At 43.0% G+C, this 14,829-nt stretch overlaps 1 protein-coding gene across 9 annotated transcripts in view; it reads left to right on the top strand.

Moving 5' to 3' along the window:
• Positions 1-287: 287 nt before the first annotated feature.
• LOC118290489 (kinesin-like protein KIF13B) overlaps positions 288-14,829 on the top strand; it is a 35,539-nt gene continuing 20,997 nt past the window's right edge. For 5 of the 9 annotated variants that reach the window (XM_035618208.2, XM_035618206.2, XM_035618205.2 and 2 more), the window contains exons 1-18: positions 289-474; positions 641-750; positions 1,081-1,166; positions 2,143-2,236; positions 8,211-8,223; positions 8,315-8,375; positions 8,902-8,994; positions 9,572-9,752; positions 9,886-9,973; positions 10,140-10,274; positions 11,426-11,538; positions 11,919-12,030; positions 12,316-12,528; positions 12,616-12,726; positions 12,900-13,034; positions 13,130-13,260; positions 14,006-14,092; positions 14,303-14,493. In XM_035618208.2, the coding sequence (XP_035474101.2) occupies positions 1,094-1,166; positions 2,143-2,236; positions 8,211-8,223; positions 8,315-8,375; positions 8,902-8,994; positions 9,572-9,752; positions 9,886-9,973; positions 10,140-10,274; positions 11,426-11,538; positions 11,919-12,030; positions 12,316-12,528; positions 12,616-12,726; positions 12,900-13,034; positions 13,130-13,260; positions 14,006-14,092; positions 14,303-14,493 (1,831 nt within the window). In that variant the 5' untranslated portion in view covers positions 289-474; positions 641-750; positions 1,081-1,093. Of the gene's footprint in view, positions 475-640; positions 751-1,074; positions 1,167-2,142; positions 2,237-8,210; positions 8,224-8,314; positions 8,376-8,901; positions 8,995-9,571; positions 9,753-9,885; positions 9,974-10,139; positions 10,275-11,425; positions 11,539-11,918; positions 12,031-12,315; positions 12,529-12,615; positions 12,727-12,899; positions 13,035-13,129; positions 13,261-14,005; positions 14,093-14,302; positions 14,494-14,829 lie in introns of those variants that run through there. The other 4 variants (XM_035618207.2, XM_035618203.2, XM_047328709.1 and 1 more) reach the window with 4 other exon arrangements.

Below are 14,829 nucleotides of genomic sequence, written 5' to 3'. Positions count from 1 at the left end.
CCCCGTCTTGATCTGCCGCTTGTTGAAAGTTTCTAAAAAAAAAATATTTTTTTTTTTAAAACAAACAACCTGTGTCACAGTTTCACCAGAGTGACCTCGGTTTAATCAGCTCTAATTCAGACAATATTGCAATTTATTCACACGTGTTGAACAAACCTCCTCGAAAAGGGGGAGAGGAAAAAAAAAAATCACAGAGTTGTAACGCATGTGGATTCACACCGCGGCGCTGAGATCGCCTGCGAAACCAGTTGTACCAGTGTGTGTGTGACTGTGTGTGTGTGTGTGTGTGTGTGTGACTGTGTGTGTGTGTGTGTGTGCACAGCCGAGCGCAGCCGGGGAACTTGGGAGCTGCTAATTCTCAGGGCAAATCCCTTTAGCTCGCGAGTTGACATGGCTTGACTGGTCTCTGTGGGAAGTTTCAGGAAATGCAACAGGTGGACGAGTCGAGGCAATGAGCCGAGGACTGTCGTAAGGGTTTGTTTTTTTACACACACACACACATTATATATACAATATTTATATATATTTATAAGTATATACACAGTGTCAGATAGACGCCACGGTTTCCATAGTTGAACTAAACCGGGGTCGGTTCCATTTAATTGCGGTCATTTGTTGAATGTGTGTCCCTGTCACCCAGCTCTCTTTAGCGTCGCGGGGCTAGCTGCTGCTGCTGCTGCTGCCGCCGCCGTGTGTACTGGAAGGTGCCTGCGCCGGGGAGAGACAAACAACTGCGCACTCTCCCACACGGTCAGTCCCACTGCTCTTAGACGGTGTCATTTCTTACTTTCTTCACGGACGTTTCTCTCTCTCTCTCTCTCTCTTTTTAATTTTTTTTTAAATTTTTACTTTTTACAAGCTGGGGTTAAAATATATGTATCGCTCCGTCGAGCAGGAGGTCGGTTGCTCCCTGCGTGTTATTTATAGGGACGTTGTGTGTCTCACGTAATGAAGGTGCCGCGGGGGGGCTGAATTAAAGGGACGTAAAGGAGATAATGTGCGTTGTATTGTAAGTTAATGTTTTCATTTTTTACGCACACACGACGTGTGTCCACTCATTCATTCATTCCCTCGCCACAGGTCCCGTGGCACCATGGACGACATCAGCAGCCTCAGTGACTCCAACGTGAAGGTCGCGGTCCGTGTGCGGCCCATGAACAGGAGAGGTGAGTGGGCGTGTCCCGTCAGGGGAACCTCGTGCGTGACAATTTCTCGACTTGGGCCACGTAGCAACTTACAGTGTTGCTGTGTTTTTTTTTTTTGGTTCCACCAAAGAGTCAACCAAAGACACGTTCGACCACCCCTTGCTCTCCCTCTTTATCAGCTCCATATGTGTGCTGGTGTTTGCACTCACCTAAGGGGGTTTGTGTGAGGCGGAAGTTAATTTTTAGTTCGGGACAAACAGTAGAGGCTGAATTCCTGTGTTTTTGTTCTCCCCATCAGGCTCTGAAAAGGTCCTCTTATGGGACGCTTTTGGCTGGAGTGCTGTGGAAGTGGAAAAATTGTTAAGCGACACTGACTTCACATCCTCACAGAAAATGGACACACACACACACACACACACACGTTTAATTCTCTGTCACTGGCCCAAATAAGTCTGAGAGAACAGCTGAGCAGGACTGAGGCGTCAGCTGACAAGACTGTGCAACATCCTTTCACTAACCTTTAATGTCATATATCACCTTTCCAATTGGGTTTCCTTATCCAGTTGTTTTTTGTTTTATTTTTATAAACAGCAAATGTGCCTTTTCAAATTAAAGCCCAACATCACAAAAATGCATGTCAAATGGGCCCTCACTCCAGATTGGTCCCAGCGCTGTCCTCGCCTTTAAAACACTGTGCACTGTCGGTAGGAATGAGGAAGACAAGGTGTGACCCTGCTTTTCCTTCAGGGAGAAGTAGTAGACAGGCTGTAATGTTTGCGCAGGCGAGTCCCGGATGAATCATCATCAATTAGAAGTATTTCCAAAATATTCTACCATTCTATTTGCAAAAGTGTTTGTTTTTTTTACTGCATATTTCACATCTTTACACCCAGCTCACCTGTCAACATTATATTTGTGATTGCTGGAAGAAGCGTTACTTTTAGTTTTATCACTAAAAATATATACAAAATTCTCCTTGTTTTCTGTTTCAATCCAGAAAAAGACTTAAAAACAAAATGTGTGGTGGAGATGGAGGGGAACCAGACAGTCCTGCACCCAGCTATCACCAACATGAACAAAGGAGACCCTCGGTAAGACGCCGAGTTTCACGCAACGTTATTACAGTATCGTCAGGTGCATTGGAAAACCATTCAGCTTTTTAAAGTGGAGACTTCTTTTTTTTCTGTCTTTGGTCCTGAGTTATCCACAGTGGGATAACTCTGGGTTACCATGTTATATGTTTGGCTTTTCCTCTTAGTCAAGAAACATTTTTTACTGCAGAGGTGTGGACCTGAGTAACATGACTGTCGCTCGAGTTGAACTCAAATCTGATGACTATAGATCCAGTTTGACAGAATAAAAAACTTTAACACCAGCAACTAGTGATGTTACAACATTGGAATTACATCACTTCTGGTGAGGGGAACATGATGACTTGTTAGGAAACAAAAGATAAAGTTAAGACTTGAGACTTGATTTGGGACTTGTCTGTGGAGTTGTTGGTCTTGGCTTGAGACTTAGTGGTCTTCACTCGCAACTTGGATCAGAACTTGTTGGTTAATTTGTAAAACAATGACTGATGCAAATTGACCAAATTGAAGAATAATGATATGCAAGAATAAAGTAATAATCTTCCACCGTCATCCTGCCTTAAAGAATTTGACAAACACTAGTTTTTATATTTTAATGAAAAATTTCTTCCGTTTTGTCCACAATTACAAATTGGTAATTCCACTGGGCAAATCCAGCTTCCTACTATATATATATATATATATATATATATTTATGCAGTATTTAAGCACAGGAGGAGATCCAATGATTTATTTCCCTCAAAACTACTGGCAGAGGAGTTTGCACAGACTTGCACCATAGTTGCTTGGAAGAAGCTCAGATATAAACCCTAACCCCACCCATCCTCCTATTACTCCTTCCCTGCATCATTCCTTGTCTTTACAAAGGGCGTGTCTTTTCCAGCTCGGTCCTGCTCAGGCAGTCGAGCCACAGTTTAAAAGGAATAAGAACAAAGCAGAGGAGGACAGTATCCGGAGTCAAATTCGGGATTTGGATTTAAGTTACAAGCACACGCACTGAGTCAGAATGGAAATACTTTTGACTTTTGGTTTAATGTTACGTTACCGGGTTGGTGCAGTGAATCAAACATTGCGACAGAGTGATAAATGTTGTGGATACAAAATGTGCATTGGCTGTGTTGCATGGCTCCTTTATATGTTTTCTGTTGACAAAGCAGCCCAGACCTCCTCCTCCTGCTTTATCCTTCATCAGGCAGTGAGTCAGAGTGGTGCAGGTACACGCTCCCTGGAGGCTTTCTAAGGTTACCTTGTTCAGTAAATATGTCTTTTGGCCACCCCCTGCACACCTGAGAGTATGAATCGGTGTGTTTGTGGACAGAGATGGGCTCATGTTTCATAGTTATCCTGTGCATTATTTTTTTTTTAATGCGTGAATGTGTCTATGAGTGTGTCTCTTCTGCCCTGACACGCTTCAGCAGTGGTATGTTTGTCCTTAATCGGGTTAACAATGAACAGGTTTGACAGGATCAGTGCAACACAGACGAGCACTTCTCTGAACCTACAGTAGAACAGCAGAAGTTAACTGATTTTGGGCAACTATTTAACAAATATTTTACCTGATATTTTAATTGGAAGTTTTTCTATCGAATGATGCACTTATGAGCATCTGTGCTTTGCTTGCTGGAGGAGTCACTGACAAACCAGTGCGACACAGATTTTCGCTCAAAGGGAGAAGAATAAGCGAATATTTCCTCACCGTCCGTGAACTGTCGCTGTTGTGTGTGCGCCGAAAAAAAATGGTTTTCGGTTCAGCCCAGGCTCTGTAAGTTGAAAACAAAAAAATGGCGCAGACCACACCACACACTCGTCGACACCTTCAGACACGTGCTAGCGGGTGGCGCTGCAACTCCGCGGTTTTGGTAGTTAGTGGCTAGCGCGTCGGTCTTCTTTACCCAAGGTCGCCCGACCACAGCCGTAAAATCACAACAACAACAAAGGGAGAAACAAGTTTTCACCAAAATTGCTTACTGCCCCTTTAAGTCGGCTCACTCCCCAACAGGTTTAACTGAGGTTCAGGACTGAGCCCTCGGGGGGTTGTTGATATATTCCAGCACCCTTTGGTACCTGCAAACAGAAACACGGGGGGGGGGGCTATCAGATCCTGTGGTAGAGATTAACTGAGCCTTGTTTCTGTTTTCATAACTCAGGGTTCAACAATTGTTGGCAAACCTGTAATTCAAGCTTGTTAAAGCCGTATTTCCATTAATCCCAATTTTCACTGCTCATGCTGGGAACATACCGTGGAGGGCAGGAATGTTAATCAGCATAATGAAAGTGAAATTGTGTCCCTTTCTTATCTGGTCTTGGCTCTGATAAGAACCCCACTTTGAGAAGTTGTTGTTTTTTAAAATCTGATTGTCCGTAGTCCGTATAGGTCATCGGCAAAGGCTGATGAAAAAAAAATCTGTATCGGCATCGGCCCAAAAAAATCTGTTTCGGTCGATCCCTAATTGTGGCATTGTAAATGATTGTCTGTTTCATATCCTGACTTTGAGAACTGGTATGTGCAGTATCTGTATCACCCAAGAGGGATGTGCGTTATCAAACTGCTCGATTCTGGGAATTGTCCGTGTGCTGTTGGTCACAGACTTTCTGACCTACCGTCCTCCTCCCCTCTCTTTGTCGACTCCTTGGAGCTGCGAGACTCTGCCAGTTATCTCAGGAATGTCCTTGCCAGTCAAGGAGAGGACAGGACTTAATGTTGCTCTTTCATGCACCGGCCAAGTCTCACATAGGGAGGCCTTGTTTCAGAGCTGCCCCCTCATGTGTGAGTGGCCATGACTGATATTTCTGCCTGAGTGAAGACTGTGTGTGTGTGTGTGTGTGTGTGTGTGTGTGTGTGTGTGTGTGTGTGTGTGTGTGTGTGTGTGTGTGTGTGTGTGTGTGTGTGTGTGTGTGTGTGTGTGTGTGTGTGTGTGTGTGTGTGTGTGTGTGTGTGTGTGTGTGTGTGTGTAGACTGTGTGTGTGTGTGTGTAGACTGTGTGTGTGTGTGTGTAGACTGTGTGCGTGCGAGCGAGCGTGCGTGCGTGCGTGTGTGCGTGCGCGCGTGGTACAAATATGGTACAAATGGGGCTTCCCTGGAGACTGGGTATGTTTAAGGATCACTTATTTCACCCTAACAAACATAACTATGGTATCACAGCCTCTCTCTCTCTCGCTCTCACAAAAAAAGATTTGCCAAAAAGATTAAGTGTTTTTGTTGAAGTAATTATTTCTTCCTTTTAAAAATAATTTTGTGGCAGCATGTTTGAAATTGCAGATAGCTTGATGTGCAGTTTTTGATGCTTTTGCAAAATTCTCAGCGTGTACTCATATTCTCAGCATTGAACAATAATTTGGATCTGTTTTTTTGTAGTTGCTTTTCAGCTCTTTCCTTGGGAGCAGCCTCTGAATGCTACATGATGGTTAGAGGCCCTTGTTCTATGGCACTGTCGTACACTGAACATTGGCCACAAATATTATCATATATATATATAAAAATGTCACATTATTATTTCTGTTACGTTTAGAGACTGATTTTTGCTCCTTAGTGCAGGTTGTGGTTTTCAACTCTTCTTTATGGGCAGATGAATGACAAACACATTGCTAGACAGCAAAACATTTTACAAATCTGAGGTAGAACAGTAAAACCAACTATGTATTATACCTCCTCACCATGCTTGCACAATACATAAGCAACATTTGATATATATTGAACTTTTGATTTATTGCTATGTAATGAATTCCGTTACCAACAAAATGCCAACTCCAATCTGCTGCAACTGACTTTCTGACCTCTTGGGTGGTCAGAAAGTCCACCCAAGAGAGGGGCTGGGTTGTGTAATACACAACGCTAGCTACTTTAAACTCTTCTCACAAATATAACACATTCAGACTTTTACCAACACAATTTGAATAGTTCTGATTTGGTCTGTGGTGTATTTAGTATACACAATTTGTTTACATTATTAAAGTTTATTTTGTTGGAACACTGACTTGAAATATTGAGAATGACGCTTCTTTCGTTCCCACTCCTCACACCAAGTGCCTGACCCTAGAAGTCATTAAAAAACAGCGTTTATCTCTGACATTCAGTGAGGAAACGTCAAGAATTCTAAACGGAGTTTGGTTTATTTGTTACAGCGCCAATGGTTCCGCTTCAGATAACTGGGGGTCATGAGCATATACACAGTTGATTTGGGATTACGCAGTCAGAGCTCCAGTCAGGAGGTCGATTGGTGGGGCCGGGGTGGCTCCGTGGATAGAGCAGGGACACGTATACCTTGAGGTTTATGCCTCGACGCAGAGGTCCAGGGTTTGAATCCGAGCTGTGATGATTTCCTGCATGTCTTCCCCTTTCTCACCTGGCTGTCCTGTGAAATTAAAGGCGGAAAAACACCCAAAATATAATCTTAAAAAACAAAATAAGAGATTGATTGGCTTTGTTTTTTCTCTGCATGAAAACCCCTTAATCGCCTGGACACGGAGCCCGACATGATTCATCAACACATGTGACTTTTGCTCAGTAAAATTTACATATAGCTTTAATGTCTAATGTGTGGATATAACACACAATGCAACATTTCATGTGTTAAACAGAATTTTAACCCTCGTGTTAAACTGGATTCGACTCTTGCTCCAATACGAATGTGATGGACAGCACCACGGAGCTGCAACGAGCATCGAACATGTTTGATAATTAGATTTGACGTTAGCTTGCTGGAATGCGGGGATCTGTTTGCTGACTGATGCCTGGTATATTATTGTTGTCTGCTCCGGGGTGAACCCAGAACATAGTGTGATTTTCAAGTGCCCTGGTAAGAATGCAGCGATATAGGCCCGGCCTGTGACACCGGCTCACGTGAGGTTCTTAGCGCTGCTGAAGGTCACTCTCCCTTCTCGATTCGCAACGAACCAAAGAGGATTAGTCACTCGGCAGATTTTCAGGCCTCACTACAATTAAAACACCTTTGATTCCTTATCCTCGAAACTCTCTCTGCAGACTTTGACCTGCAGTTACGTCAGACTCTTTTTGCTAGCGTTGCTGTTCCTTCGTCTGGTGCGCCATTCTGAACTGCCAGGGAAAGACCGGTGCACACACCATGGCCAGTGCTTTTATAAAACCATGATCCCTGAGAAGGGAAGGCCGGCTCACAGCACTGATGCCGTGCTACAGATGCAGTGACAAACAGTTTAACCAGTTTTTCTCCTCTCTGTTTTTTTTTCTTCATTTGATTAATTTCAAGAGGAGGCCTAAAGGCAGAACAATAACAAGTTTTTTGTGTTCTTTTTAAGCACAAAAAAAATCTGAGAGGTGAGAATACATTTCTTTCGGTTTGTCAGGTTTTGGTCGGACCTGACAAGGCATTGGACTCTAGGAAATTTTTACAGACATTTTACAATTTCCTAAACTGTTAATCACACTAATGAATTGAGAAAATAATTATAATCTTTCTGCCCCACAGTACTTTTGAGCTGTGTAACCCGTTAAAATTAGCTTCTGACCCCGCTTTACTCTCCTGACTAAAAGGTCGGTAATTCAAGGCTCCCCAGACCGGCTGGGAAATTGTTGGTGTGAAGAACAATGAAGTGAAACGCTCTCCCACCCTCCCGTCAGCGACTCCTGCCTACCTGCACAGCTTCCAGCTGCGACTGCGTGGACCTGAGGGAAAGTGAATCTTTTGCTGAATCAGGACTCTATGATCATTTGTGATATTCAGCGAAATGTCCCTTTCTTTGTTCAGAATCTTACAAGAGTGCTTCTTCTCAGCCGGACCACGGTGTCGGTGTTGTTGTTGGTGTTGCTGCTGTTGCCACGCGATAAATATTTTCACATGTTCTTGTCTCGACAAGGTCCCTCGCCATGTTTCCCTCTGGTGTGTGAATCCAGCACGTCTGTGATAGAGTTGCAGGAAAATCAATATCTGAGTTCATGTTAATTTTAACACCAATTATTAACTTTTAACATTTTCCTTTTTTTCTTTTCTGTCCTCAGGAATCAGCCAAAGGTAAGTTTCATATTAAACTTTATTAAGTTTTGTGATGATTTAATGCTCTTTCTGCCTAATGATGGTGATTTTGTTTTTTCCCCCCCGTCAGGCTTTTGCATATGATTACTGTTTCTGGTCCATGGATGAATCTCAAAAAGACAAGTTTGAAGGTTGGTACATTTTCACATTGAATCTGTGTTTCTGCCGCCCAATATGGTGCCCTCTGTTTTTAGCTCGTGTGTAACTACACTTGGGTGAGTCATTTCACCAACTTATCTCCTGACAGAATGTTTCCTGATATTCTAGAGCTATATATGGAGTCGAAGAGGGCGGGATGAAGAGTTACATGTTTACCCTTGGATTATTTCTCCGGGCTTGTATACTGTGATTTGGGTAGAACAAAACAATTACCAGGGGGTTTCTTATCAATGTGAGTGGTATTAATATGTCAGCAGCCAGCGTCCGAGGTATTGAATGTGAATAAAATTCCCACCATGTGTTTTCTGAGCTTTGAGTCAGGTATAGAAAGTGAGAGACCAGTACGCCACGTACTTATCTTTGAAGAACCTCAGGAAAGTGGCTTTTTTTCTTATTCTCTTTAGCACTCTCATGCATTCTGCTTATAGTTTATGATTCCAGCCTGTCATAGTGTGTCCTTGGAGATATCAAAGTGTTTGCTGTCTGCTCTCTGTGCAGGTCAGGATGTAGTGTTCCAGTGCCTTGGGGAGAGCCTGCTGGACAACGCCTTCATGGGCTACAACGCCTGCATCTTCGCTTATGGACAGACAGGTACTGTTACATTAAAACCTAAAAACATCCAACCTGTGGACCGTTGATAATGTTAATGAGACCTATGATAGTGAGACTGTAACTGTTCAACATACAGAATATCAAGTTGTCAGTAAGGGTGATATTCATGCCGGCAGTTTATAAGTAACATTCTGAGTTACTGTATGACTGTGCAAGAAAGCAATAGCAATAATTATCGCGATAATGCATAATTGTTTTGAATGTTGCGCTGTAATCAACCACACTGCCGTTCACTTGGAAGAGACTTGCCTTCTCACACTTTCCCTTTTCCATTTCCAGACAAAATGTGTCTCAACAAGCCACTTAATTAGCTTTTTATTCATTTTACACCACGTCTGAATCTTTGACTCCTAGACGGTGTTATCACCAAATTTGCATGAAAGCTTAAGAAGTGTTGTGTTGCATCTGTTTATGTAGAGTCATATATATGTGTGTGTGTGTGTGTGTGTGTGTGTGTGTCCGTGTGTGTGTGTGTCCGTGTGTGTGTGTTTGTGTTTGCTCGGTTTATTTTATTTCCCTCTTTTTTGAGTTATATGTAGTGACTGTGTGTGTCCAGGCTCCGGGAAGTCGTACACCATGATGGGCTCGTCGGAGCAGCCGGGTCTGATCCCTCGGCTCTGCAGCTCCCTGTTCGGCAGGACTGTGCAGGAGGCCTGCGAGGGAGAAAGCTTCACCGTGGAGGTCTCCTACATGGAGATTTACAATGAGAAGGTCAGAGACCTGCTCGACCCCAAAGGGTGAGGAACTTTTTTATGTGTAGGGGGGAAGAAAAAAACCAACTTGCTGTATTGTTTGCTTTGCTTATTCAGGGAGTGGAGGAACAGAGTTTAATTTTTGGAATTGAATGTCTTTTGTCGTCCTCTCATGTAGAAATCGACAAGCGCTCAGAGTGAGAGAGCACAACGTTTTTGGGCCTTATGTCGACGGCCTGTCCCGCCTGGCTGTGGCCTGCTACAAGGTACTGTGGGGTTTTCTGGGAAAAAACTATTTATGAGCTATATCTAATTCCTTCTCTGTTTTATTTGGCTTTCATTACATTGGGTTGCCAGCGGAGAAAAAAGTTATTTCACAATGATGGATATGAGCTACACGTGTTTTGCTTGTGCTGTCTCCGTCTCTGACAGGACATCGAGTCCCTCATGTCGGAGGGGAATAAATCTCGGACGGTGGCAGCCACGAACATGAACGAAGAGAGCAGCAGGTCACACGCTGTGTTCAACATTATCCTCACACACACACTCATGGACCTGAAGTCTGGGGTAAGACACACACATACACACACGCTCATACACACAATACTCTATAATCATCAATTATTGATGCAAAACGAGATCATCACAACCATTCTACTAATAATGTTTTTGCTGATATAAGAATAAGTTTGGAATTATATCATCACCAATGGTACAAAATTTAAATATGCATGAGAGCAAAAGAGAAAATACTGTTTTCAGATGTTTTTTTGAAAGATACACCACCCACTGACCAATTCACACATTAAGTAATAGCATATATGGTCCCTAAAGCTTATATAGTTCTGTATCTATAATTGTATAAGTGAATGACGAAGCAGCAGACAATTGTTTTAAATACAATTGGTAGCAAGTTAAAAAGCTGTTACAAGGAAGTGGCAGAAAATAACTGACAAACTCTGATGCTGACAAAAAAAACCAAAACAATGGCTCGTCATTGTGGAAACAAAATCTTGGTGGCAGAATATTATATATGCATATCGTGAGATCAAGAAGCACAACTGGATGAAAAATGGACGATAATAGGAGACCTGAAACCAGCACGGTCATAACAGAGCTATAAATTAATCCATCACCAGGCCGTCAGAATGACAGAGGACGAAAACCTTTTTTTTTTTTAAGTTATTATTTACAGCAATGCTTAGATTAGATTACTAAAGATTTAGGGTTGACACAAAATGCCCTCTGTCAACCATTCATTTGATTGAAAATGATGATAAGGTTTCCATCCCAGTGTTTCAGAGCATCAGATTGCTTGTTTCGTTGACAATCCAAATCCCACAGATATTTAAATTCCACTGATTTAACAGAGAGAAAAGCAGCAAATGTTCACATCTGAGAAGCTGGGAAACAGTTGTTTGTTTGATGGATAGCTATATTGTCATAAAAATGTTGCTGTCTTTGTTCAACTGGATATTATCTTGTTGTGGATTATAGTCATATAGTTTTATAGAGTTGTACCCTTGATATCGTGATCGGTAGCATTTTGTCATAAGGTCTGCACTTCCTCAGCACCGCTCCATTAATGCAAAGACGGAATTGCTCATCTATGAATAATCACAATTGCAGCTGGACCTCGACTGGATAAAATGGACCGAGGGACGTAAGAAGTTAATCTGAATGTGAGAAAAATGTGTGCATCTGTGTGTTTGCTTCAGACGAGTGGCGAGAAAGTGAGCAAGCTGAGTCTGGTTGACCTGGCGGGCAGCGAGCGGGCGGCGAAGACTGGAGCAGCAGGGGAGCGGCTGAAAGAAGGCAGCAACATCAATAAGTAAGACAACGGAAAATAGACACACTCCACGGAAGTGAAAAGTGAATCAGTGTTCCCGGTCTTTACTGTCTGGATCTAAACTTAGTTGCGTAGGACTATTCTTCCATATTGTATGAAAGGCTGGGATTCTGTTTGTTTTGTCTTTATTCACCTTTGATTTCGAAGCAGTGGTCATTGGTTCAGGTCTTTTTGGAACCTTGCTGATCTCACTAGCCTGGCAGGAGACTGCCCTTCTCACTGATGACTGTCACAACATAAAGGCCAATATTACCTTGATGACTTGTGGTCTCTGCACTTTTTTTGGGGATTTGTTCATCTCTGTTACGTTCTGTCCCCATAATCCTTTCCCCGTCCTCCCTTCTCCCTGTTCTTTCCTCCAGGTCGCTCAGTACTCTCGGTCTGGTTATCTCAGCCCTGGCTGACCAGGGTGCAGGGAAGAACAAGAGCAAGTTTGTTCCATACAGAGACTCTGTGCTCACCTGGCTGCTCAAGGTACACAGAGAAAATGACCCGCACTGTTGGTTCAGATTTCACCAAAGTAATTGTATTTTCCCTTTTATGTCTTAATGCTCTGCTGGTTATTTTCATTAGCTCTGCTCAGTTGGAAAAATGCACATTTTTGTCTTTAAATTTGGCTCCAAATAGCATGATAAAAGTATTTATATGTTGCTTTCTCACTGTGCTTCATAAACCAAACGCCTTCATGTATGACATTTGTTCGTTCAGAGTTTTTTGGGGGCTCGTTCCTGAGGTTGAATCTGTGTTTTGTGCCTGCAGGACAGCCTGGGAGGGAACAGCCGCACAGCCATGGTTGCCACCATCAGCCCAGCTGCAGACAATTACGACGAGACGCTGTCCACCCTGCGTTACGCCGACAGGGCCAAGAGCATCATCAACCACGCCGTGGTCAACGAAGACCCCAACGCCAGGATCATCCGAGAGCTGCGAGAGGAAGTTGTGAAGCTGAGGGAGCAGCTCACCGAGGCGGAGGTTTGATCGCTTCAACTCGGTTCAGTGATTATTGAATACTGTGAACATTTTTTTATGAGTGGAGTATAACACAGCTTCTGCCCTCAGTCTTTGAAGGCACCAGAGCTGAAGGAACGTCTGGAGGAATCTGAGAAACTGATCCACGAAATGACCGTGACCTGGGAGGACAAACTCAGGAAGACTGAGGCTGTTGCACAGGTAAAATGCACACACACACACACACACACACACACACACACACACACCTCTCTCTTGCTCTCTCTCATTGTTCATCGAAATTCTTTTTGTTTTAAAACAGTCACCAGATTAGAATAATTACTTAATGAACTAATCAGTTCATGTATGAAATATTGATTATGTGTTGTCTTCAGGAGCGTCAGAGGCAGCTGGAGAGCCTGGGAATTTCCCTGCAGTCTTCCGGAATCAGAGTGGTGGATGACAAGTGTTTCCTTGTCAACCTCAACGCCGACCCTGCCCTCAATGAGCTGCTGGTGTACTACCTGAAGGTACTGGACACACACACAGACACACACACACACACACATTCTTTGTGTTGAAAAACACTGGTGGTGCGACAGTCCTCTCCATGTCTCATGTTCAGGAGCACACGCGTGTGGGCTCAGCCAACTCGCAGGACATCCAGCTGTGCGGCATGGCCATCCAAACTGAGCACTGCGTCATCGACATCCACGAAAACCACAGTGTGGTGCTCACTCCCCACCGCAACGCTCGGTACGTAGTCGAGACGAGGAAAATAAACTTTGCTTCGTGGTCACATGAAGTAAATTGATTAACTGTGATATTGACAATGGATCAGAAATGACTGCGTATGATATGAAAGCAGTCGCGCATAGTGACCAAAGCATGCTTCACGTCATTTATGTCATGTATCTGTCAAGAACCTTTTCTCTCACGCAAGAGAGACATGGTGCTTTTAAAAAATCCTTAGCTGAGATAGATTGATTCAATTTATTTTATATTGCTGATGAGATATGAGTTTTGGTACAGACACAAAGGATATTTACTTTGAGGAGTAACACCATTGAAAGAAGCCTATATCTCAAATGTTAAATGTTGTTTTAAACACAAGCTTTTCCTCATCAAATTATAGTCTGAAATGGTCAGAATTCTTTTTATACAGCATTAATATCTGATTAAGGTAAAAAAGACTAGGGCAAGTTTTCAGTGGGAACACTTTAACTGAGCACCACAAATAAGATTCAGATTTCAGTCGTTACAGCAAAAAAAACTGTTCCTACCCTTTGTGATGCTCAGTTCAGACAGGATGGCAAAATAATGTGTGTATTTACATATTTAATTTTGGAAATTGCAAAAGAAATAAATTGGCGACGTGCTTTAACACACACAAATCGTTTTTTTTGATTTGTTAATTATACTTTCAGCATGTTCAGTGTGTGTATGGTATATTTAGTTGTGTGTCTCATGTTGTGTAATGCTTGTTGTTTCCCCTCTGTAGAACGTGTGTGAACGGTGCTGCGGTCACCAGTCCAGCCCCCCTGCATCACGGTGACAGAATTCTGTGGGGTAACAACCACTTCTTCAGGTGTGTTTCAGCTGCAGAGCGTTGAGTCTGAATCTGCGTAGTGTTTGGTTTCTCACACCAACATGCCTCGAAGGCCTTTATTTCCATGTGGGTGACAAACTCTTCATTGTGTTTCTTCCTGTTTTTTTACCGTATGGTTCTTCCTCACATGCACCGATATGCAATCACCTCTACTCACGCACAAACACAAACCCACACACACACACACAGGATCAACTTGCCCAGGCATATGGTCCATGCAGGGGGCGAGGAAGAGGAGAGCGGAGCTGCGATGAAGACATGTTGGAGCACTGACCAGCTGGAGTTGGAAGTTGACGCGTCAAGCGACATGTCAAGCGAGCTGAGCTTCAGTTACGAGTTGGCCCAGACCGAGGTCATGATGAAAGGCATGGGCAGCAACGGTGAGTAAGACTGGGCAGTGAACAAGGCCGACACAGGATAAATTTAGCTCCTTTTTTTATTATGTTACAGTAAATAAAATGCAACCTTAACCAAGGAGCTTCCTGATGGCACATTTTTCAAGTCGTGGTTAATAAAGTGACAGTACATTATTATGTTCATGTCTTAATATAAAAGGTTTTCTCTTCATGGAGATGAAGAGAAAAAACTGGCTGTTGTAAGCTATAAAAATGTATTTCTTTTGGTCGGATTTTCTGTCTATACGCCTGTAAGCTAATAATTTGTTCTATTTTTAAACTCTTTTCATAGTCCAAGCAATAATATGGCATGAATTATAA

The sequence above is a fragment of the Scophthalmus maximus genome, chromosome 18, assembly GCF_022379125.1.
Source record: "Scophthalmus maximus strain ysfricsl-2021 chromosome 18, ASM2237912v1, whole genome shotgun sequence".
Classification (NCBI taxonomy): domain Eukaryota; kingdom Metazoa; phylum Chordata; class Actinopteri; order Pleuronectiformes; family Scophthalmidae; genus Scophthalmus; species Scophthalmus maximus.
The sequence above is the reverse complement of the archived record's forward strand: the minus strand, read 5'-3'. Positions and strand labels throughout refer to the sequence as shown.